We start from the raw sequence: 26,097 nt of genomic DNA on the forward strand, positions 1-26,097 counted from the left end.
ACAAAGAGTGAAAAAGTGACTTCCCTTCTTTCTCATTTGCTTAATGAATCTGTGACCTTTGTCACCTGGCTTGGAAACCAGCTTAATGTTGCATGTGTGTCCTATAATCTACTTGGTTGGTTCTCAAATAGAGTTTTGGAACATAATTTCTTTTTTTAAATAAATTTATTTATTTTATTTATTTATTTTTTGGCTGAGTTGGGTCTTCGTTGCTGTGCGTGGGCTTTCTCTAGTTGCGGTGAGCGGGGGCTGCTCTTCGTTGTAGTGCGTGGGCTTCTCATTGCGGTGGCTTCTTTTGCGGATCGCGGGCTCTAAACGCGCGGGCTTCAGTAGTTGCGGTACGCAAGCTCAGTAGTGTGGCTCACGGGCTCTAGAGCTCAGGCTCAGTAGTTGTGGCTCACGGGCTTAGTTGCTCCGCGGCATGTGGGATCTTCCTGGACCAGGGATCAAACCCGTGTCCTCTGCATTGGCAGGCAGATTCTCAACCACTGCACCACCAGGGAAGCCCCTAGAACATAATCTTTCCATAAGTTAAGGGCTGGTTGTATATAAATATTTTGTGATATGTTGCACCTTTGGTTCTATTTTTATAATTGTAATTCCCTACTTCCCTCTCAAGGGTTTTTCCTGATTAAGGATATTTTAGTACCTGGCCCCTTTTAAAACCATTTTAAGAAGCTTTGTAATGTGTGATTTGTCAGTTGTCTTATTTCATTTGTTACTTTGGGGGAAAAAAAGCAACCCACAGGAAACAGTCCACTGCCTTGTCCAAAAGAATATCAGAGGATAGCATTGGGGATGAAGTGGTCATTCAGAAAAAGGACAATGGGAAGATGACTTAGGAGGTGATTTTTTTTTTTTCCCATGTTCCTGCCCAGTGCTTTTCAAAGGTGATGTGCTCACCTTAGTTTTCTGTTCACTTTTAAGGGTATGATGGATGCATGTAGGATCATTTTGAAACATCAGTTTATTGAGCTTCTCTTTTCCTCCCTTGCAGCATTGCTATGGCAACAAAAGAAAATATGACTTCACAGAGAGGAATGTTGAAGTCAATTCAGAGCAAAATGAACACTTTGGCCAGTATCCTTTTTGAAAGCTTGAAATCTGGTGGTTTGGGGGGGGGGGGGAAATCTGTGTATGTGCTTCACCACTCTCCCCCTCTTCTGGACAGGTTGCCGTCATCAGTAACAGTAGAGGCCATCAGTAATTCTGTATTATGATGTGCCCTGCACTCCTGAAAGATCATGCTGTTTAATGCCATATCTAAAAGATTGCACACCAAAGGGTTAATACTAGTAGATCTAGAAAATAATTTTGTGAATTTTCAAATTCACAGAATTATTTTACGTTTTAAAAGCTTTTGAATCCATGTTAGAACTCCACAGTGTACACAATTTTTACCTAAACATCATAAATTATGTGCTTTTTCTTCTTTCTTTATTCAGTTTGGAGAATAAGTCAGTGGTACATGCTTAGAAAGGGAGGGAAGTAGACAGCCATACATGTAAATGAGTTGTCACTGCTGGTGGCGTAGTTTCATTTTGCACAAGCTAAACTCTAGGGTAGATTTGCTGCTTGTTTATTGTGACCTCTACCTTTTTAATTCTTCAGTTTCCCAATTTAAAGTAGTATTACTGCTACTTCTGAGAAACCCAGCAGGGAAAATGATAAGCCTGCTAAGCTAAAACATTTTGTTTACTCTGAGAAGTCAAGCCTTTTTAGAGAAAAAAGTTTCCTCCCCCAATTACTAAGGGGGAAAGGACCTTTAATTTTCAAAAGTTGAGTATCTTCTGGTTCTAGATAATTTAAGGTCACTTTTAGTTTGATACCTTATTTGCCTAAGGAAAGGAATATCGTGAAGCCTGTTGGTATTTTCCAGTTTTTGGTGAATTTTGTTTTTGCTTTGTCACCCTAAGTATAAAACCACACCTCCAAAATCATTTATATTTTATATAGGGCTCTACAGTTAACAGAGTACTGTTATATACATTATCTCATTTTATCAGTACCATAAATTAGAATCATTCCCAAAATTATGTTTAAAAAAATCAAATAAAATGGGTGTGAGTTAGTCAGGACTCCATAGAGAGATAGTAATAGAAACCTAATTCATACTGACTTAAGGAGGGAATTCATTTGTTCATATATCTGTAAAATTCAGGGGTAGAATTTGGCTTAAGGTATGGCTGGATGCAGGGGCTCAGATTTTATTATCAAGAATCTGCCTTTTCTCTCTGTTCCCCTACTCCATCTCTTATTTCTGTTTTCTTGTGTGTTGGCCTCATTCTCAGGCAGATTCCTCCTCGTGCTGATAGAGATGGCTACAAGAGTCACCTCCTACCAGTTCAAAAATTCTCATGGAAAAAGGGTGTCTTTTCTGACAGCTCTGGCGCATGTCCCAAGAGGACTGAGGTTGCCTAGCTTGAGTTACCTCAAGCTATTCCTAACCCAGCCATTGGCCAAGGGGAGGGAATATTCTCTCTGGCCAATCCTGAGTGTGTATGTACACCTGATTTCAGAGGACAAGGTCAGCCTCACCCTGTTACATGAACTGAACTGGATTATTATAGAAGGAGGGGGGTGGTTCCCCTAAAGGTAATAAACTAGATAGAAATATGTCCACTATAGACAGGGTTTCCTAATGTCTTACTTTCTCTCACAGGATTGTTGACCCTTCTTTTACAAAGCAAGAAAAGATTAAGCATTTGCTTTAAATGAGATTTGTACCTTACACTGTATAAGTTTTTGCACATTACTTCATGCTTTCTGTTCTGCATTTTAAAAGTTGTTTCTGCAAATTGTCCCCTTTTTTTGTTGATTAATTTGAAAAACACATTAATGCCTACAGTGTGTAAAGTTCTCTTCAGTAGGCACAGGAAAATTCAAGATTAGAAAAAAACATAACCTCTGCATACAATATGTAGAGTATATAAATACACAATACAGTCCCTGCTGAGAGTCATTTATTTACAGGAAAATGCAGTGAGGATTCACCGGGAGTAGGGATTATTCCAGCTCTCTAGTAACCTAGGTGATTTTGTTGTTGCTTTTCTTGACCTTGATACAATACCTCTATTAACAAAGAGGATGCACCTGCAGGTGTGTAGCAGAAACCAGTGCTAGAAATGCAAAACAATGTAGGATGCAGAAGCTTGTGCTTTGATTGCAACATACCAACAAGTAAAATATGAAGATATTTTACAATACTAAGTAAAATGCAGTTGTGACTGCTATAAAACTCCTAAAATTGAAAATTTTCTTTCCTTTTTTTATGTTCCCCAAATAAGACAGCCAGAGCAGTTTAACCCACTTTCTTACGGTATCCTGCCTACTGCTGCAAAGTAAATTAAAAATTTTTAATAATTAACTAGTGCTTGATTATAGAGACACTTAAGAGTTTGTTTCCACTAATTACCTGAATCCAAGGGGGCTTATTACCTTGGGGAGAAGGTCACATATTCCTCAAAACCTTTCTGGCAGAACTTCCCAGTCTCCTGAGAAAAGGGGTTTAAGAAAAAGAGAGAAAGAGAGAGAGAGAGAGAGAAGGAAAAAAAGGAAAGACAGGAACCTCAGGATAGTGGTGGTGGTAGCTGGCTGCACCTGTACCTCCGTGCCCTGCAGGGTTCCTCTCTCCCGACCACACGGGCTCCCACCCTGATAGCAATCCCTCAGTACATGGTAGCAGTCATCATTGTTTCTTCTCTCACTATTAATTTTTTTCTTTTCATGGTTCTTGTGTACTGCAGTTTACTAGGAGACTTGAATTTGCCCTTGAGCAGTAGGGCATTTGTGTTTGCTGTAGCTCCCTCAGTGTGACTTTCTTCCCCTCTATTTCTTCTCATCATTTATCGTTTCTGGACTCCACTGATCTCTGTTTTTGTGATTCCTGTGAGTTTTCACCAAAGAGGCTTCTTCCAAATATGACCTTAATAAAGATTTCCCAAAGATCGTTTTCCTGCTGTGAACAGCCTTATCCAGAGGATCAACCTTAGGAAGCGGCGAGACTCACTCATCCTGGGTGGTGTTATTGGTGTCTGTACCATCCTATTGCTGCTGTATGCTTTCCATTGATGAGACATCTCCAGGGACTCTTGACAGCCACCACTTTCACACCCTGATCGGAATAAGAAAAAGTAGGAAGGAGAAGTTGACTGACCTGATAATTAGCCTGACCGGCAGGATTAATTCAAGACTGATAGTGACGGACTCTGTGACGTGGTCAGGTTGAGCTGAAGTCACAGGTTTTCTGTGCTATCTTTTCTAACACACGTCTCCTTCTGTTTTTAGTTTAAAAATAATAATAAATGTTTTCAGTTGCTTTTGTCTCCCGAAGAGGTAAGTAAACCCATCAGAAACAGAGTTTCCGTGCCTCTGTGAAAGTGTTGAAGGCTGATGACAAGCCCAGTCTTACAGCTGGATTCTTCAGAAAACCAGGTTTCTCTACATCCAAAGACTGCTTTCCTTTCAGACACCAGATGGGGTTGTGAAAAAATAGTTTTTGTCCTTTTATTTTACACTCATGATGAGAAATCACAAGTCATTTCTTGATAATCTGTGCTATAAATTTCTACTCTTTGTCCCCAACTCTTCCGGTATTGAAGAAAAATTACATTTTTCACAGAATCTTTGAGATGCTCACAGACCAACTTCAACACAGTTGAGGTTGTCTGAAATAGAAGACAAGTACTGCAAAAAAGCTTTTTTCTTTATTTTATTTTTTAATCGTGCACACTCTGGGGTTAACTGTATTCCTGGAAAAACATCAAGAATGACAGGCTTGTTTTTTGGTCAGTCACTGTTTTTTGTTAATCTCTTCCATTGGGTTAATATTTACTACTGTAAGAAAATGAAATCTCAGTTCTACCGTGACAAAAAGCCAATGTCTGTCATTGCAACTATTCTTCATCATGTCAGGATTAACACCGGCAACTGAGTGAGGGGAATGCTTGGTTTTTAGTGAGATCTCTTTAACAGGCCACATGTAAAAAGACACTGAGTGAGGGGTCATCATCAGATAATTCCATTTGTAAGTGTTCCACATTTATGAGCAAAAGTTTAAGAACCACTGTCTGATGTACCAGGAATTCTGTGTTCTGTGAAAACCTATTCATTCCAAATCTCTTAAACTTTTTCAAACATCCAGAGAATGGCTTTATTATTGAAGGTGCATATAACAGAATCTCTCTCTATCTGCACCTGTCTTCTATTACCACCCTGGACAGTGACAAAATTTTAAACCACCCACCAGAATTCTTTTCAAGTTTAACCATTTCTCAGTTTCTGTAAATCTATTACTTCTCTAACTGAACTACCACAAATAGGCCGAAGACTTCCAACAGCTGTATTCCTCACCAAGAAAGAAGGCTACTCTTCACCTTTGGAATTTACTATGGTATTTATAGTCCTGGCTTAAGACCGTGCCATGGGGAATAAAAGGATATTAGCATGTAGTTCTTAACTACATCACAGAGTGTTGATGGTGATATTCAGATGAATTTGATTACAGGCTGATGGGTAGACTAACCTCTGGTCTGGTGCAGAAACCGAGAGGTTTTTCGTGCTGGTGTCAAAGTTTCATTATGTTCTGGGTAAGAAGAGTGTTTGATACATTTTTTTAAACTATGGGGTTTATTTTTCTAAATATGGGTTGATTGATCAGTCAGTTGATTGGGGATGCCCTTAAAAGAAAGTTTAAGTTTTCCCAGTGTGAACCTTAAAAGATCAGAGAAATAAGTTCATTTATTGAATTCTCTGTTGGGAGAACAAAACTCCTCTCCCCTGACACTTTATTATCTTTGATTTTTCAAAGGGTCTTGATCGGTGGTTGTGCCTCAGCTAGAATTTATGGGACTTTGGTTGCTATATAGTCGGCATTTAGAAAATCTGAAGTATCATAAATAAAGTTATTTATTTAATTATACTACCAGTCTTTTTTACTGGTCTGTTTGGTGTGTTCATTAACGGGTGGTGGTGTGAGACTAAAACTAGGACCCAAGCTAATCTAGCTTTTGCTGCAGCTGAGCAAACAAACACTTTTGATGGCTGGGAAGCCTTTCTATTAGAGTTGTGCTTAAATGAAGTAATAGAATTATGTTGATTATTTTCGTTATGAAAATAAAGAAACTAGTTCTTCTGAGGAAGTTGAAAAAGCGTGGTGTAGATGTTGGTGTCAGGTAGGTCTGACTAACCTCCCAGTGCTGTAGCCCATAGTGAGGTAACCCAGGGCCAAACGTAGAGTGCTAGGGTTGTGCTCCTCTATCCTTTATGGTTCCTTCTTTTGCAGAAGGAGGTCCTAGAGCAAGGATAGAAATGTGCCATTTACAAGTAGAGGCTTATTTTGGATCCCATGATAGCTGATCTGAACTCTTTCAGTTTCATGCCATTTAGCTTTTTTTTTTTTTTTTTTAAGCAGCTTGGTTTTCTTAACTTTTTTGCTGTCCTTACAAACCAGTTACTAGGCTCAGGGGCCAACAGTAAATTGCTTGTTAGAGCCAGTCAGAGCCGGGTCCAAGGAATTTTCTATTCCTTGTCCCAAAGGTTATCTCTTAGAGGAAGTAATTCTCTCTCAGCCATTGTCTTATATGATGGATCTTTCCTTTTGGGATCTTTTTAATAACCACTCAAAACTTTCCATTTCACTTAAAAGTATGAAAAACCATGGCAACAAAAAGGGCAGAAAATTCCAAAAGGTATACTTCTGAGAGTTTGTTTTACTGTGTGCTGATAACTTTAGTTTAAAATGCTTAATGAATCTATTACTCAAGTTCAAGCCCGGATATTCAAGTGCTTCAGTTGATCTCTCCTGGCCATTTCTGTATTCTTCTTACTGTTATTAATAACGATGCTGAAGGAGTCCCTGTAATTTGCAGCATTGCTTACCCATATTTTTCTAATGTTAGAAAAATATGGGCTTTTCTTCTCCATTATTCCTTTCTCCTGCTTACCAAAATTCACTTTTATAGAGAATGCCTTTTTCCATACTGCCTAGTACTCAGATCAGACATGGGAGTACAATCCTGAGAGTGGAGATGAGTAGTGAGAGGAGTCATCATGCGGGCACTTTTTGTATCTGGAACCAATTAATATTGATTTTAGTTCTTTCCTGTTGGACACTGAATGCATCTGAATAGAAAAATGTACTTATGGAGCTTTTTGATGCAATGATTTTTGGCCTCTATGGAATTGAGGCACCTTGGACTTGCATTCCCACCATTAATTTTCTATTTCATTGTTAATGATCTGAACCTGAGGAAAAGGACTTTAAAGAACTGGACTAGCCTTTTTGGTTTTCTAATACCTCATGTTTGATCACTAGCCAGATATGATTTCTTGGAAATTGACTGCATTTTCTAACTTGCAATATTAAGCTATTGAGGGTAAATGGCCATGTCCATTGTTACACTGAATTTTGTGGCAAATGTAAAGAGTAAATGGATTCTACTGGGAATTAAAATGATTGTGTTCTATTCTCTTTTTGGGGTAGGAGTTGTTTAGCCTGGTCTCCAAAAAGATATAGAGCTTTTCATCATGATCTTTATAAACTAATCTTGTTATTCCTTTATAAATCTGCATACCCGTAAGTTTTATAGGGCAAAAGAAAATGAGGAACAAGTGACTCTTGAGGATGTTTATTGAATAAGAAGCTGAGACAGCTGAGCCATGTCCTAAGGGATCTTTCTCATTTTCTTTGTGCCTAGTACAAAGTATCAGAAGTATTACTTTAGTATCAAAGTATTTGCATCTATTCCTATCCTATTAGCTCTTAGGGAGGGAAATCAATTCCAATCACACTTTACCATGATGGAAGATGTTTCCTCATGAAAAATGCCAATACAAGTTTTAAAAAATCTATTCCAAATGCACTTTCTAATTTTTTGCTTTTAAAATGGCTTCTTGGAACCAGGTTTATTGTATTTGTACTTAATTTTTTGTTCTCATCTAAATGTGCATTTTCTGACTGTATAGAAGAAGCTTTGTTATGTAATTTAATAATAAATTAGAAATATGAATGGTATGTCTGTTGTTTATATTGGAATAGTGCCATCAAGGCAGTTTGGGGTAGTATTATGAAATCTTTGGTATTAATAAGTATTTTTCATGGTGTCCTAAAACCCAGGGTGAAACAGTACAGGCACTGAAAAGCTATCACCTATCATTCAAAAACATCATAGGGAATATTCCACTAATAATTTAGCCCAAGAAGTGAAGGAGAATCTCTTAGCAAAATGAAACTTCAGGAAGTATGATGGAAATGTAAAATTGTAGAATTTAGCAATAAAAACAAGTTCGTGCCCTCCCTAAATAATGACATTTAATTGTATAGATCTGAGGACCCCCGCCCCCCAAAAGAGTTTGAAAATCCCTCACTTCCCATTACCTCTCCAAATGTTCTCATTCATGTATTCTGCATCCTTTTTAAAAAATAACAGCATAGGGACTTGCCCTGGTTGTCAAGTGGGTAAGACTCTGTGCTCCCAATGCAGGGGGCCTGGGTTCGATCCCTGGTTGGGGAACTAGATCCCACATGCATGCATGGCACAACTAAGAGTCCGCATGCCGCAACGAAGATTCCACGTTCCGCAACTAAGACCCTGTGCAACTGAAATAAATAATTAATAATAAGTATTTTTTAAAATAACAGTATAATTGAGATATAATTCAAGTCACAAAATTCACCCTTTCAAAGTGTACCGATGGATTTTAGTATGTTAGTTGTGCAACCAGCACCACTGTCTAACTTTAGAACATTTTCGTCATCCCAAAAGGAAACCCTGTCCCCATTGGTGATGATTCCCCACCCCCCGTTCATCCTTTTTATCTGACCACGCTGTTCTTCCTTTGTGGGCCACCCCCAGCTTTTCCCTCCCATCCACTCACATGGCCTCTAGAGCCACCTCTTCCTTGGGATCTTGACCTTTTTACAGATCAACAAACTAGTGCAGAGGACTAATTTGCTCGAAATCAGAGTGAATAGTTTAAGGATTTGAATCTTGAGGGCTCTTTGGTGCCAAACCTTGTCCTAGTTCCACAGAATATATTGTAACTCATGCTGCATGATTAGGAAAGAAGCTATAGAAGAACCACCAATTTTGCCTGATTTTAGAGGCCATACATTTAGAATATTTAAAGCTCTGTGGCTTGATTATTTTCAAGGAATGCTAGCTACTAGCCAAGGGCTTAATAAAGAGTTCTCATTTGTAAATCACTATTCCTTTACGAGAAATAATGCATTGAAGTTGTAGGAAATTTTTTTTTTAAATGGGTTTAATTTGGACCAAACTTCGTGCCCATTTCTTCTAGTTTAGAACCTTGGAGGTCTTCCTAGAGATGGCTGAGGCCAAGCCTGACAAAGCACCTCAGCACAGATCCTCAGTCAGTGCCACCCAGACAGTGTCGTGGTACATTTCCCTTCAGGTGGCATGGCTTTGAAGGGCTGCCAGCTCCTACCTAACCTGGCCTTTCCTTAGGATCCGAGGCTCTGCCCCAACATGGCTTGTCTGCTACCAGAGACGCCTAGAAGTTAAAAAAAAAAAAAAAAAAAAAGGCAGCCGGGGAATCTCACTGAAGGTGTTTGCCATCAGGACATTTTCTCTTGTTTCTATAAAGCAAGAGTCATGAGAAAAACAAGTGTATTCCTCCTTCCTAAGATAAAGATTTGCTGGCCGAGTTGGACCAAAGAGGAATGCACTTCAGCCTGATGCCTTCAGCTCCACTCAACTAAGATTTCTCACCTTGGCAGAGCTGATCAGCTTGCAAAGCTCTTTATTACTAACTCTCCGAAGACACTTAAAAGCTAAGAAGATAGGAAGCTGAAAGTCTGTTGTAACTTTTTGCTTAGAGGAATCCCAGAGATCATTGACAATGTTCTCCTCACCCTTGTAAAATTGCCTTCTAATTTGTTATCCCGATCTGTGGTATTCATTTTCTCTCCTTTGAGATATAAAGCTCTTAGGAAACAGTCACTTTGTCTTAATTAGTACATTTCTCTTAGATACTCTCAAACATTCAATTAGTCTTTTACTGATGAAATTGCTTACAGCTTGAGAGAGAGCAGGCAAATATGGTTGGTAACTACTTTTAACTCACTGCCAAAAAAGTATAGTTTAACCATAATTATTTCCCCCAAAGTGACAAGTTATCCCTAAACGAATGTGGCACTTGCTTTTTTTTTTTTACAGTTCTCCCTCTCATTAAGGATAACATGCCGAGAATATGGCATTTGGGGGGAGTTTGCCCTGGAATCAGTTCTCAATCAGTTCTCCCTGTAGCAAATTGCACACAACAGCCGCCCTCTGGGCTGGCTGCACTGTCTCCCATATAACCCCTCTACCCGCTCTGCACTTAGCTGCCTAGTTTATCTTCCTAAACAACTTCTAATCTCTCATCACTCTGTTCAAGAATATTTGGCATGGCCTTCCCTGGTGGTCCAGTGGTAAAGAATCCACCTTCCAATGCAGGAGATGGAGGTTCGATCCCTGGTTGGGAACTAAGATCCCACATGCTGCAGCTAGTGAGCCTGCGCACTCTGGAGCCCGTGCGCCCTGGAGCCCGTGCACCACAACCAGAGAGGAGCCCGTGCACCACAACCAGAGAGAAGCCCGCGCGCTGCAACGAACAGCCGTACACTGCAACAAAAAGATCCCACATGCCGCCACAAAGATCCCTCGTGCTGCAACTACAACGCAACACAGCCTAATTAATTAATTAATTAAAAGAAAAAAGAATATTCGGCAGCTTCCTTCTATCTCTGCCAGTGTGTTATAGCACATTCACACGTGGAATGTACACCCAGCACTTTGCTTTGTACGTACATACTTGCGTGCCTACATACATCACACATAAAAAATCCTGTTCACTTAGTGAGGCAGTATTCTCCTTTTACAGATAAAGAAACAAGCCCAAGAGATCAGAGTACTCCTGATAGCCATCTGCTCCCCTTTGCCTAACCAGAGTTCCCTCATTTCTCGTGAATGAGCAGAGCCGCCCGGTGCAATGGAAAGAACGAGGCTTGGAGTTTCTGGCTATATCCTGGCGCTGGGTCTGATCCTTTTCGGCCAAGGGCAACTCACTAAACCACTCTTAAGTTCAGTTTTCCTATCTGCAGAATGGACTCCAGTAACTTTATGCAGTTGTAGAGATCAAGGATAACAGTGGGACAGAATTCCTCAGAATGTTCTCAAGAACTAATGTGGAGGCAGAGAGTTTCCCATGAGGCTGCAAGTCCCTGGAGAGCCAGGGCAGTGGTCTGTCCACCTTAATATCATGTTTATGAACCTTATGCAGAAACTGTCACAGAACTAAGTTCAATTAAGTCTGACTCAGAGCCCCCATGCTACTGGGCTTAGCAAAAAAAAAAATAATCCTGCTCATAATTGAATCTCCTTCCCTTTGCCTCTTGGGCTATGCAAAGCTCCCAAGAGTCTTTCACAGTCCGGAACACTTGGGGCAGGTACTCTAATCCGCACCGGACCCCACTGATAACGCTTACCATCTGAGTCCATGTAGTCCTCCTTGAAGCCACCAGCTGCTCTGCTTCTGTGTCACCCTTGGACACAGGGATCTTTGCCAAGGAGCTCCTGGGCCAGGGGTTTCAGCCTCCCTGGTACATAGTAGGCATTAAGTGGTTGTTGAATAAATGGAGGAAGGAATTTTTTAAATGCCACAAAGTTTTAACGCTAATTTGCTTGTGTTTGACCAGTTCCCAGAGATGGTCCTGCTCTGTGTTGTGTTGTGTCCTGCTCTCCATACAGCCGGGAAGGGTGCCTCTCATAGCACCATGTGGTTTGCCCACTCCTTAGAATGGTGGAGTATGGGGTCAGAGTTCTTCCAGTGGTCTCAACTTGGAGAGATTTACACATAAAGAAAAAACATTTTTTCTTTATATATATTTGGGAGATGTATATATAAAGATGTTCATGGCAGCATGGACTGTAAAAGAAAGATGGTAAGTAACCTAAATGTCCATCAGAAGAAGGATGGCTAAATAAATTGTGTAAATCTATACCCTGGAATACTAATCAGCTGTTAAAAAGAAAGGTAACTTGCTATGTACTGATACGGAATGACATCCAGGATATGTTAAGTGGGGAAATGATAATGCCCCTCCCTCAGGGGGCATTTAGCAATGTCTGGAGACATCTTTGGTTGTCTTAACTGGGCTGGGGTGGAGTAGGGCAGATGCTACCGGTAGTGGATAGAGGCCAGAGGTGCTGCTAAAAAAATGTACAGTGCAAAGGACAGCAAAGAATTATCAGGCCCCAAAATGTCAGTGGTGCCAAGGTTGAGAAACCCTGGCTCAAACTGAATTCGTATTAAAGTTGACAGTATCCCCCCAGGCATGAAGATTACTCAAATGGGTTCCGGAACCACCGATTCCTCCGGTGAGCTGCTTCCGGGACAAAGGTGGCACATGTGATCTTCCCTGACCCTCTAGCCTTTCCCTCCTGCCTCATCTCATCACTTCTTCACCCCCCAACACACACGTTTGTACCATCCCAAGTGACTTGATATCCCAAGGCCTTTGTAAAGTTCCTCTTTTGGAATGGCCTCCTTTCCAAGCCTGCCTGTGCAATGCTTCCTCCTTGTTTCTAAACCCTGTTTATGGGGAGCAACTGCTTAACGGGTATGGTGTTTCCTTTTGGGGTGACAAAATGGAAACTACATAGAGGTGATGTCTGCACAGTGTTGTGAATGTACTAAATGCCACTGAACTGTACACTTTAAAATGATTAATTTTATGTTGTGTGAATTTCACCTCGATTTTCCGCTTAAATGGTCTTTTCTCTGGGAAGACTTTCTGACCTTCCCCTCCTCTGTGCCTCCTGTTTTCCTCTGTGATCCCACAATCCCTATCAATCAACATAGTAGGTGCTCAGTAATTATTGAGAAAGAGAGAAAGAAAGATAAATGGAAGGATCTGGTGGCCCTGCATTAAAGTGCAGTGGCTGTAACGCTAGAAATGCTATGGCTTCCCCACTAACTGCCACCTCACTGCTTTACAGCAGCCCAGCCCTTTAGGTTCCTTTCCCTGGGTTCCATCAGATAAATTAGGCACCTTGGCACGGGGTACCTGATTTCCCACAACTGTTCCAAGACAATCCTGTTGCCAAAGAAAGCTTGGAATCAGAGTGACTGCAAGTCAGGACTGCCCTATCAGCTCATAGGAGCGTCATTGCCAAGGAAATCCCACTTTGTGGATCTCAGAAAGCTGCATGGCAGTTTCTTTAATCCATGTGAGGACCATCCCTTCCATTTCAGAACAAGGCAGGACTTGAGCCTGTGAGAGAAATGGGGCCATTTCATACTGTCTTTCAAAATAGTACATTAAACCTTTGACTAATAAGCAAGTCCACTTCTAAGAATTTATCCTACAGGTGTAAAAAGATGTATATATAAAGATGTTCATGGCAGCATTGACTGTAAAAGAAACATAGTAAGTAACCTAAATGTCCATCAGAAGAAGGATGGCTAAATAAATTCTGTAAATCTATACCATGGAATACTACTCTTCAGCTGTTAAAAAGAAAAGGTAACTTGCTATGTACTGACATGGAATGATCTCCAGGATATGTTAAGTGGGGAAATGATATGCATATGTCACAGACACATACATATGGGTTTTTTTAAAACAGATTTATTGGGTATAACTGCCATATAATAAACTCCATATGTTTAAACAATTTGATCACCCTAATCGAGACAATGAATGTATCCATCATCCCCAGTAGTTTCCTGTGCCCCTTTGTAAATCCCTTCCTCCAACCCCTTCCCTGGGTGGTTCCCCAAGCAACCACTGCTCTGCTTTCTGTCACTATCAATTAGTTTGTACTTTCTAAAGTTTTACGTAAGTGGCATCATACAATATGTACTCTTTTGGTATGGGTCTGGCGTCTTTCACTTAGCATAATTATTTTGAGATTTATCCATGTTGGTGAGTGTACCAATAGATCATTCTTTTTTTAAGTAACTGTCAAATGGTTTTCCAAACAAAGTATACCATTTTACAATTCAGTCTTAGAGTTCCAGTTCATCCACATCCTCACCAACACTTGGTACAATGCCTTTATGTTTTAGCCGTTCTCATAAGTGTGTAGTGATATCTCATTGTGGTTTGAACTTGCACTTCCCTAATAACTAATGATGTTGAGCATCTTTCAGGTCTTTATCTGTCACCTGTGTATCTTTTTTGGTGAAATGTCTGTTCAAATTTTTCCCTGTTTTTATGGGTTGTTTATTTTATGTGCAGAATTTGAGGGAAGATATTCAAGAAGATGGTATGAGCAGTTGCCTCTGGGAAACAGAATGAGCAGACTGGAAGGCACAGATGAGAAGGACTCAATGTCTCACCCTCCATATACCTCATTTTTTGTTTAAATTATATTTTATTTATTTGTTTGTTTGGCTGTCTTGGGTCTTCGTTGCTGTGCACAGGCTTTCTCTAGTTGTGGCGAGCAGGGGCTACTCTTCATTGCGGTGCATGGGCTTCTCATTGCGGTGGCTTCTCTTGTTGCAGAGCATGGGCTCTAGGCGTGTGGGCTTCAGTAGTTGTGGCTCAGGCTCAGTAGTTGTGGCTCGCGGGCTCTAGAGCGCAGGCTCAGTAGTTGTGGCGCACGGGCTTAGTTGCTCCATGGCCTGTGGGATCTTCCCGGACCAGGGATCGAATCTGTGTCCCCTGCATTGGCACATGGATTCTTAACCACTGCGCCACCAGGGAAGTCCCTAAATTATATTTTAAAAAGAGAAGTAGGTTGCTCTGAAAAAGAGCAGTATTGAAAGCATGTTTTTTAATGGATGGACGGAGACTGTTCTGTTTAGCCAAGAGCACTTCAGAAACTCCACACTGGTAGGAAACTGGAGCTCTGAACTATTAGTGAGACATTGAGCATTTTACAGTGTTTTGTATTTAATCATTTACGGTGGTGATGTCTGGGCTATGGCTCCTCTAAGCCCCCATCAAGCCGACTTGGTATTTATATTTAAGTGAATACTGTTCCAGCTTTTTAATTTCCTCCCTCTTCCCTGCAGAAGGTGACATATGGAAAGAGAAGCCAAGAGTGGCTTTCCCAGCCTGTCTGTGGTAAATGATTTGGTAAAATTTTCCTTTTCACAGCCTGCTTTCTGCTTCCAGCCCTCCTTCCCACCTTGGGACGTGACTTAGGCTTGTAGGCGTTGTTTTGCAGACCCTGGGTAAGTAAGTGCCTCATCCAAGTTCATGTCCTTTTAAGAAAGCAGTAGTGAATTGACAAGAAATACTTTGTTTTCTAAGACCTCTTTGTGACTATTCTGGTCCTGCTCTTTGATCCAACCCACTAATTATGTCATAAACATTTCACATAAATTAAATTCTATCTCCTAGTCGGGGCTGCATTCTATCAGATTAACATTTGACTCCAAGGAAATGTGGACATTTGCCTTAAAGAAGTTCTTTATTCCAGGGAAGGATCTATATTGTTGTCATTATTTGAATGTCATTGATTATGCTGTGAAACTCTGTTTCAGCCTAAAACTCTGTGCATCCCTCTGTTGAAAATAGCAAAATTTTATGGATCAGTTCACAGGCTCAGCATCTAAGCTTTTTTATTACTTTTTTTCTGACAAAATTGATGTGTGTTTATTATAGAAATAAGGATCAAATAGAAAAATAGAAATAAAAACTACCTATCTCCCCAACATTCTGTGATAATGGCTGTTAACCCTTGGAATGTTTTTCATTTTTTAAATATCTAAACACTTAAACATGCATATATTTTTAAATTGGGATCCTCTGGTACATATTATCTTGCAAACAGGTTTTTTTCATGTAATACAGTATACACAGCCTCCCGTGTCATTAAATTTTCATATGCAGCATTCTATGCAATGGCTGCACTGAATTTCATTATGCAGATGCCCAACTTCTGATTGTTTAATTGTACGGCTATAACACTATTTTTTTAAACTATATAGTGGTTTCCCATTTTTATCCCATTATAAATAACTGAGCAACACTTGGTTTTTCTTATTAAAAATCTTAAAAGCAGCATACATTCTGCCAACTCCCAGACTACTGTTATGTCTGCGGCCTCATCGTTTCTTTCTGGGTGTGTGTGTCTGTGTATTTGTTTGCATTTTTTTTTAATTGGACCCAGTTGAGCTCTCCAGTTTGCCATGAAGAAAGGTCTAGGCTATTGTCGATATAAGAAGAAGGGAGCCCAAGGAGGACAGTGCCAGAGTGGAGAGAGTAGCACTCACCCACTTAGAGTGGACCAGGAATGGTTTTATGGAAGCAGGGTTGGTGAGGGAGGGGTACTAAATGACCTCCCCTGAAAGGTTCCTTTTTATTTAAAAAAAAATTTTTTTTTCGATGTGGACCGTTTTTAGAGTCTTTATTGAATTTGTTACAATATTGCTTCTGTTTTATGTTTTGTTCTTGTGGCCACGAGGCATGTGGGATATTATCTCCCCAACCAGGGATCGAACCTGCACCCTCTGCATTGGAAGGCGAAGTCTTAACCACTGGACAGCCAGGGAAATCCCTGAAAGGTTCCTTTTAAAACCCTGTCTCATGGTCCATGCTTTGGAACACTCCACCTCCTATTTGTTGATTCAGTACTATGATCATTCTCAATCCTTGCTGCATATTAGAATCACCTGGGAAAGAGTGGTTTAAATATAGATATATATTCCAGTCCTACCCCCAAGAAGTTTCAATCTGATTGCACTGGGTGGAGCCCAGACATCGGAATTTTTTATAAGCTCTCTAGGTGATTTCAACTTGCAGCCAGGGCTGAGAACCTCTGCTTTATGGCTTCTTGTCTTCCAGTGGGGCTGGAATCACTGGCCTGGGTGCTGAATCTCTTCAGGTCACAGGCTGCTCTTGAGGAGTTCCTACTTCCCATTGGGCTCTGCCAAAGTCATAAGCAGCTGTTTGAAAAATGCTGATGCATGGAGGAAATGGTCTCCCAGCTCACTCCAAGTGATTAGGCTGGAAGATCAGCATTTCACTGCAGCTGCATCCACCTCCCCAGACAGCCAATTAGCCACAGACTCAGCAGACACTGCCTAAACGAGCTCTTTCGGGGATGAACTTTTAATGCCCAGAAGCACATTATGTAGCTAAACAATACTATATTCATATCAGGCAAAAGCATCTTGCTTTAAGTCACAGTATTTGTTTCCTGGAGAAAGAGGGCCTCGCCTTAGACCTGGAACTTGATGGTACCCAGGTGGATGGAGAAGAGGGAGAAGCGTGCCTGGGATCCTGGGGATGCAGCCAGCAATGGAGGAGGGAGCATTAATCCAGAGTCAGGGGATACGGGTTTGAATCTCATGTCTACTTTTGCCTAGCAGCATGACCTTGCAGTTAATCCAGCTAATGATCAATTCCTTCTCTATAAAATGGAGGTAAAGATGGCTGCCATAATTATGTCAAAATTATGCTCTAAGTATGTTGTCAGGATTATGTGAGGAAATGCTCACAAGTATATCAACAAAGGCAGGGGCTCAGAGCTGACCTGACAGAAGAGAGATTTATGTGTATGCACCAACGGTCAGAAACCAGGCCTCTTATGCCTCCTGAGTCCCCTCTTTTGCTGATACAGGGAAGGAGAGAACATTCAAGGTGGGGCTGGGAGCCATCTTCAACTCTGATAAGGACAGCTAAGGGGAAGAAGAAATGTGAGCTGTGTTCTCTGTGGTGCCAGAGGACAGGCAGGTGGAGCCCAGCAACCAGTAGTTTAACAAGCCCTCCAGGTGATTCTGATGCACACAAATGTCTACCACTGCTCTAGAGTATTCCATTGTATGAATATCTACATTCTATTTAGCTGTTCTATTGTAGGTGGGTAATTTTTATTTTAAGTTTGGAACTATCACAAATTGTGCTGCTCTGAACATTCTTGAATGTGGGTTTGGGGACACATATGTGCACTTTTCTGTTGTTTCTATATCCCTAGGAGTAGTATTGTTGGATTCTAGGTTGTGCATACACTCGGTTTTATGATACACCGTCAAACAGTGTTCCAAGGTGAATGTGCCAGTTTCCATTCCCACCAGCCACGTATGAATATTCCAGTTCCTCCACATCCTCACCTTGGTGTTGCTAGTCTGAACTTGCATTCCCTGATGCCTGATGAGGTTGAACATTTTTATATGCTCAGTCACTATTGAGGAGATATCCTTTGTATAGTGTCCGTCAAGTTTTTGCACATGTATTCATTGAATTATCTTTTTCCAATTAAATTTGCCATTATTGGATAAATATATTGCAAACATACCCTCCCATTCTGTGGCTTGTCTTTTCACTTTCTTTTTTTTTTTTTTTAATAAATTCATTTTATTTATTTATTTTTGGCTGCGTTGGGTCTTCGCTGCTGTGTGCGGGCTTTTCTCTAGTTGCGGCGAGTGGGGGCTACTCTTCATTGTGGTGCGCAGGCTTCTCATTGCGGTGGCTTCTCTTGTTGTGGAGCGTGGGCTCTAGGCACGTGGGCTTCAGTACTTGCAGCACACGGTCTCAGTAGTTGCAGCAGGCAGGCCCTAGAGTGCATGGGCTTCAGTAATTGTGGCTCACGGGCTTAGTTGCTCCGTGGCATGTGGGATCTTCCCAGAGCAGGGATCGAACCCATGTCCCCTGCATTGGCAGGCGGATTCTTAACCACTGTGCCACCAGGGAAGTTCCCCTGATTTATTTTTAATTAGCAAGTGCAATTGATGTATTTCATTTGAAGTGATGAATATATACAATTGGTATATATTCAACTGTAAATATATATGAATATATAACAGTTGAACTATTACTGTCTCCTGCCTGAACCACAATTTTTTCACAATTACCTAAAATATATTTTACAAACATAGAGCTTTACATTTCAGATGGATAAAGGCAAACTCATACATTAAACCAATCTGACAGCAAGAGAATCTTTATCTTCCTGTATTGAACAAGACCAGGGTCGCCCAATTTAAATTCCTGTGAGAACTTTGCCTCAGTTAATTAATCAGCTAACCAAACCTCTTTGTCAAATTCAATCTTGTGAAACACATTTTCTTATCAGCAAAGACTAAGGTTTTTGATATAACAGTGTCCAGATTAAAAGGACATCTGGGTCCCTGAGAGGGCTTCAGAGCTTCTTTTTATTAAAAGCCTCTTTTATATGTAACCCATATTTCTGATTTGATTTTTTTTTCTAAAAGATGAAGCTTTTATTATTGTATCTGGAGTTCCAAGTCTAACTCCACTGCTGACCAGCTCTGAAGCCTTGAGCAAGTTCAGTTAAGTTCTCAGATTTCTGTACAAACAACCCCAAAGAGTTATGAGATATAGTCCCCACACGGGGCAGACATGGGACTCTGACATCAACGTCATTAGACCACCTTCTCTGTGCCTTTCCCTCTCCTGCCTGTGCCTAAGCCTGGGCCCAGAGCCACCAGCCCTCCCTCCCCAGTGCCACCCCAACTGGCATGAAGAACATGAAGAGATCAGTATACAAAATAGCATGAACTGGGTCATCACAACTGAGTGAAAACATACACATCACTCTGAATTCATTCATTCATCAGACATGCAATAAAGCACCTACTATGTGCCTGGCCCTTTCCTGGGCATTAACTGTGTACAAGGCAGACTTAAGACAGACTCTTTCTTGGGCTTCTGTATAACTCAACTTGTATACACTGTGTACACACAACCAACCAAGAGAAAACCCAACAGCAGACACTTAAAAAAAAAGTGGGGGGGCTTCCCTGGTGGCGCAGTGGTCAAGAATCCACCTGCCAATGCAGGGGACACAGGTTTGAGCCCTGGTCAGGGAAGATCCCACATGCCGCGGAACAACTAAGCCCATGTGCCACAACTACTAAGCCTGAGCTCTAGAGCCCACGAGCCACAACTACTGAGCCCGCATGTTGCAACTACTGAAGCCCGTGCACCTAGAGCCCATGCTCTGCAACAAGAGAAGCCACCGCGATGAGAACCCCACACCCCGCAACAAAGAGTAGCCCCTGCTCGCCGCAACTAGAGAAAGCCCGTGCACAGCAATGAAGCCAAAAATAAAACTAAATAAAATAAATTTATTTTTAAAAAAAAGGGGCATTGGGGATTCCCTGGTGGTCCAGTGGTTAGGACTCGGCGCTGCCAAGGGCCTGGGTTCAATCCCTGGTCGGGGAGCTAAGATCCCACAAGCTGCATGGCGTGGCCAAAAAAAAAAGAAAAAAGGATAAAGTTAAGGTTGTGGTGGGAGAGAAATAGTAAACAAGCAAACAAAGAAGTCAATAAGATGAATTCAGGTGATGGTGGCAAGTGAGATGCTAAAAATAAGGCTGCTTAGTGTGAAAGAGAGGAACCGACGGACACAATCTGGAGACATTTTTGTTTGTTATGCTTTTTGCATTTTCCAAGTTTGCCACATGAAGTATTAATTTTGTAATCAGAATGAAATTAAGGAAGGAAAAACCCACTCCACACTCTGGTGGAAGTCACCCAGGAGGGAGAGTGTACACACCGGACAGTGGAAAAGTGGGGGGAGGTGGCTGGTGAGAGATTTTCCCTCTGTGTCCCCCACTTTGTACCCTGTCGTCATTATGTTGCGTTTGCAACGCGACCCGCTGCACAGGGAGCAGGCGCCGGCCTCCTCGGTGCCTGTTTACCTCCTGCCTGTTCAACCAGCACCAGAGCAGCTCCCATGGGCCGCGATCAAAACATGAGTTCATCACGCTTGGTTCTCCTGGGAGGGCAGCCTGGCCCTGCCTGGAACTGTGGGTCTCCCTCTCTGGGGAATGTCCTGAGGCTCTAGAGTGTCTCTCCTGGCCAACCAGCCAGAGGACGCCAGACCTGGGACCTCCCTCAGCTTCCCAACAGATGGATGGGTTTGGGGAGGCCTGTGAGGTCTGGTTTGAGGGGTAAAAGAGAAAAATCACACAGGCCCATTTTTCCATCCGGGTTTAATCCCACAACAGTAGACTTCCCAGCATCCGAGTTGTCCTTTAAATGGACGGAGTGCTACAACTACAGCCCCTCAGAAAGGTGAGCAAAGAGAAAGGAGCTCCGACTTCAGGAGGGGAAGGAGGTACTGGGGGCATCTGCCTCCAGTTGGGGTCATGGGAGGGCAGGGTTCCAGCCAGGAGGCCTGGGGCTGGGGCTGAGAGGAAACTCCAGACAAGAGCCAGACAGAAGCATCCAGTTCTAGGGCAGGGACCAAGGGCAAGCACTGACTCCAAAGCAAAGGTCAGAAGTGAGCCCTGGGGAGGTCCTGGAGGCCATGCTGACGGATGATGGACAGAGCTTGTCTGGAGACCCATCTGGCCAGTCGGTCAGTCCAAGGAGGGGAAGAGCTTCTGGGGGCTTCCAGGCCCTCTTGACAGCACCCACTCCATCCTGCCCCCGTGACGCCCGTTTTGTAGTGCTGAGACTGGCACGTGTAAGGAGGTGGGCTTGAGGGAATGGAAGGGGCCTGTTAATTAAATGTGCTGCAAAGTCCAGCTACAATGCTAAGAGCACTTAGATGAGCCCTTTTATTATAAAGCAACTCGCTGTATATTAAAAAATTCCTTTTTAAAAGCCTAGAAGAAATACACTCAGATATTCACATTGATTGCTTCAGCTAATGGATTATGGGGAAGATTTTTTAAATTAAATTATAAATTGTCCAAGTAATACAGATATAAACGCTTGCTGTAAGATTCCATGGATACGAGGTATATGGAATGAAAACTTGATCACTGCCCCAGTGCCACTCCCCCACCCCATGTGTGACTGCTGATATCAGTGTGGTGTCTATTACTTGTATAGTTTTTATGTTTAAAAGAAAGTTTAAAGAATGCATATTGCATGGGCTGGGGAGCATAGAAAGTTCTCATGGAGGAGGGTTGTTGACCACATCTGAGGGGCCTGAGAGTCAGGCAAGCATTGCAGCAGCAGACAGAGAGGCCTCTGGGACACTGGTGCTTGCACCACTGCCCTCCTGCCCACTGCATTACTGGGACAGTCCCAAGGAGACCAAGTCTCCTCTCACCCAGAAACCTCTTCCCCTGACAGGCAACTGTGCACAAGGGGATCCTTGTTAAAACTTCCTTGAGGATCCTAGAATTCAAACCCGGTTAAGAAATATGTACAGGAAAATTCTCCATCCAGTGAGAAGGCAGGAATGTGGGCTAATCTACTCCCAGCCACCCACTTTCCCAGCTCCTGACCTCTGCCTCCCACTTTGCCCCAGTAGTCAAATTCATGTGGAGAAGGAGGCTTCTGGCTGGTAGCCCGGCACTGCCAGTAGCCATGAAGAAAGTAAAAGCAGTTTAGAGACCCATCCATCATTCCCAGGGGGGTCCCCCAACAGTCAGATCTGGTCAGCCTCAGGGCTCAGGGTCCCAGCCACCAGACCCTGGGAGCTTCCTTGTGTAGTCCCACCTGCCAGCATCTTCCCTCTTCCTGACCCTGTGGTTGCCGTGGCGACGAGTCAGCCCCAGGCATTGCTCTTCTCCCTGGTTCCTGAGAGCAGCAGAACCCAGTGAGGCCCGAGTAACAAGAGATGCTCCTGGAGCACTTTCAGAATTTCCTCCCCTAGTGCTTAAGCCCTGTTTTTAAATTATAGGCAGGAAAAAAAAAATGGAGAGAGAAAAACTGAATACCTACATGCCCCGCAATGTGAGAAAAGATAGGTAAATACATGAGTGATGGTTTATACCTATTATACAGCCACTAAAAAAGATGTTTACAAAGAGTCTTTAAAAACATAGGGAAGGGGGCTTCCCTGGTGGCGCAGTGGTTGAGAGTCCGCCTGCCGATGCAGGGGACACGGGTTCGTGCCCCGGTCCGGGAAGATCCCACATGCCACGGAGCGGCTGGGCCCGTGAGCCATGGCCGCTGGGCCTGCGCATCCGGAGCCTGTGCTCCGCAACGGGAGAGGCCACAGCAGTGAGAGGCCCGTGTACCGCCAAAAAAAAAAAAAAAAAAAAACGGAAGTGCTTGGCTTAGCAAATCTACAGTAGGTTTGCAAGAAAATGCACCTCAAAGAAAGGGCTTGGTGGTGCATTAAATTTAGGAAATACCATGTCCCTACCCTCTCTCCCAGATTCATGTTGCACGTCGATGTGTTCAAGGCTCTGAGGAGTGTCACAGTCAAGCGACTGTATTTAGCTTTATTTAACTCAGTGTTTTCCGGATCTATTTGACGACAGAGCCCTTTTCTGTGGAGACCCCTTCTCGACCACAGGGCCGAGGCATGTTGCCCTCAGCCTCCCTGTCTCCCTGTTGGGTGGTCACTGTGTCTCCAGCACCTGGCGGGCTTCCCACACCTCCCTGGAGGCCCCCAGATCTCCTGGACATGGGGACTGCATTTCCTATCTCCTCTCTCCGCCCCTGATTCCCACCCATGGCCTGGTACTTGGGAGTTTGCAGTTAGAGCTTTTGGATTGGACTGAATTACAGTCCATGTGTGCTTCCAGTTTAGATACTGATGATCTGACTTTTCGTTTGTTCTTCTTTAAATGGTGTTTATCGTGGGAAATGAACAATCAGTCAGCCCCAGCACTATTAATCTACCTACAATAAGGGATTAATCACCGATGGGCCAGGAGGCAGGTGCACTAACTGGCCTTCCTAATATTGCCATGTGATGAGCCCAGCACTTTCCCACCTGGACCTTGGCCCGTGCCAGCCGTTTGGCCTGGCTCTGCCTCAATACCCTCCCCACTTCCACACCTGGGCAGCTCCTTCGGGACTCGGTGTAAATGTCATTTCATTAGGGAGTGCTTCCCCGATTCCATCATCTGTGTTAGTTCCCTCCATCACGTACTTTCATAGACGCTTTCTACCACCCATCACAGATTGTGATTATGTATTCATTTGTTTAATCTCTCTAGACACTAGGCTGTAAAATCCTTGAGGGTAGGCACCCAGTTGGTTTTGTTCAGCATAGTATACCCAACACTCAGCACAGTGTCTGGCACATAGTAGGCCAACAAATATTTGTTCAGCGAATGAACTATAACTTGATATTACTTTACTTAAATTACTTAGCCAGTACCTTGATATTTCACGTCTCAAATTAGCTCACCTTATTTTCCCATCTGTAAAATGGGTAGAAAAAAGGAAGGAAATTGAATTAGATACAGATAAACCCTGAAATCTTAGCTGGCATAACACGTATAAGTCCAATGAGTAGCTTGGGATTGGGGGGAGGCTCTGTTCCACGTAGTCATCCAGGGACCCAGGGTGACTGCATCTCTGCTGTCTTCAATGAGCGGCTTCCGAGGCTTCCCTGGGAGTTGGTATCAGCTGGCAGATGGGAGAGATGGAGGATTCTGGGGGGGGGTTTTAAGGGCCAGGCCTGGAAACGAAACACATCACATCCATTCACATTCACTTGGCCAAAACCTAGTCCCATGGCCACATCTAACAGGAAGGGAAGCTGGGAAATGTAGCTAGGTGCCCAAGATTCAAAGGAAAATGGGTTTAGTGAAAAGCTAGCCTGTTCTTGCCACAGAAACTAATATAATATATTGAGTGGGTTTAGAGCAGGGTTAGCAAGCTACAACTGATGGGCCAATTCCCGTGCACCCCATGTTTTTATAAACAAAGGTTTATTGGAGCACAGCCATACTCCTTTGTGTATTGTCTATGGCTCCTTTGTGCTACAACAGCAGAGTTGAGGAGTTGCAACAGAGACCATGTGGCCTGCAAAGAGCTGACATGACCAACATGGAAACCAGCATTATTATTATCATGCTTACTGTTTGCAGTTCGTTTTTAGTAGCAGTTGCTGCAGAGTATGAAATTGCTTTTTTCTTGCTTTGAAAGAGTATTTGCCATCTACTGTCAAACTTGACACTTTTCCTTATAGCCCAGGGTGGAGAAATCATAAATAGAACATTTGGAGAAATCCTTCTGAATCAGAGATAGGCAAACTTTTTCTGTAAGAGGCCAGATAGTAAATATTTTCAGCACATTGAAGGTTGACTCAGCAGCCATCTGCAGGGACTGAGGGTGACAGAATGGGGATGCCTCTAGACAACACCGAGGACCAGATTGTTGCCACCTGTGTCCTGGACACCCCGGCCTGCTGTCGTCCCCAGGGAAAGGGGAAGGAACTCTGAAATGACTGGGCTTATATTTTCTGCAACTAGGCAGAATGGAGACAAAAGAGAGATTAAACAATTATAAAGAAAAAAGCAAACATTTCTTGCACACCTGAGTTTGGCCTGAGAGTGTACACTGACATCACCCTTACTAAATACGTGTTAAGTGGAACCGTCAAACAGAACTCAGCGCAGAAGCCCCAGCATCAGGGAACGGGCAGACTCCAACACGTGCAGTCCCCCCTGCCTCTCCCTGGGGGATTTGAAGCCCCCGACACTGTGGTTTGGAAAAGTTCGGTCAGAAGGAAAATCACTGGAGGGATTCTGAGTCATTCTTTCAATACTGCCCACTACCACCACCACCACCCTGCCCCACACGGCCAGCCCCGCTCCCGGGCACCCACATCCTGGGGCCCCACACCCCTGTGCACTGAGCGCCCCCCACCCCAAGCATACTCATCCACCATCCAATGCTCACCTCCTTCCCAGCTGGGGCCCTCAGCCTTTCACCAAGACCTCGGCCGCAAAGAATCCAGCATTTATGACAAATGGCCTCAACAGCAATAATGACTCGTGTTTACTAAGCAGGTGCTGCGGGTCGGGATGGTGTTAGGCTTCTCACACAGGACTCATCCTCCTAATCAGAGGGGCTAAAGGGCTCAGGCTGTGTGCCTCGAGTCCCCGGTGACCAGAGCGTGGTGGGGATGGATGCTCTGCTCCTGGAGCTGTGGGCAGCTGGGTTCGTTGCAACCCCAAACCTTCGAGGTCTTTCTAAGCCTGCCCTGTTGGCAGGAGGAGAAACTGGAGAATCAGCAGGGGCCTTCCTAGAAGCGCATCAAGCAGAGCGGAGTCAACCCAGAGCTCGAGGTGGGGAGGGGCCCAGATGCCTAGAGTTTGCGATCCTCAGGCTTCCTGCTCTGATGAATTATTCACGTCCACGGCCAGGCAGCAGATCAATAATGCAGGAGGCAGAAACCCTGGCAGGGCCCAGCTTCTAGCTGACCAGCTCTGTCCCCCGGCTCCGGGGAGGGACCCTCGGCAGCCCTGTCG

At 43.2% G+C, this 26,097-nt stretch overlaps 1 protein-coding gene across 3 annotated transcripts in view; it reads left to right on the forward strand.

Annotated features, from left to right (window-relative positions):
• GOSR1 (golgi SNAP receptor complex member 1) overlaps nt 1–8,009 on the forward strand; it is a 51,150-nt gene extending 43,141 nt beyond the window's left edge. For 2 of the 3 annotated variants that reach the window (XM_081220038.1, XM_081220039.1), the window contains exons 8-9: nt 998–1,080; nt 3,947–8,009. In XM_081220038.1, coding sequence (XP_081076164.1) covers nt 998–1,080; nt 3,947–4,071 — 208 coding nt within the window. In that variant the 3' untranslated portion in view covers nt 4,072–8,009. Of the gene's footprint in view, nt 1–997; nt 1,236–3,946 lie in introns of those variants that run through there. The other variant, XM_081220037.1, reaches the window with a different exon arrangement.
• The last annotated feature ends 18,088 nt before the right edge of the window (nt 8,010–26,097 follow it).

This window comes from Mesoplodon bidens, assembly GCF_964165515.1.
Source record: "Mesoplodon bidens genome assembly, chromosome: 19".
In the NCBI taxonomy this organism is placed as follows: Eukaryota; Metazoa; Chordata; class Mammalia; order Artiodactyla; family Ziphiidae; genus Mesoplodon; species Mesoplodon bidens.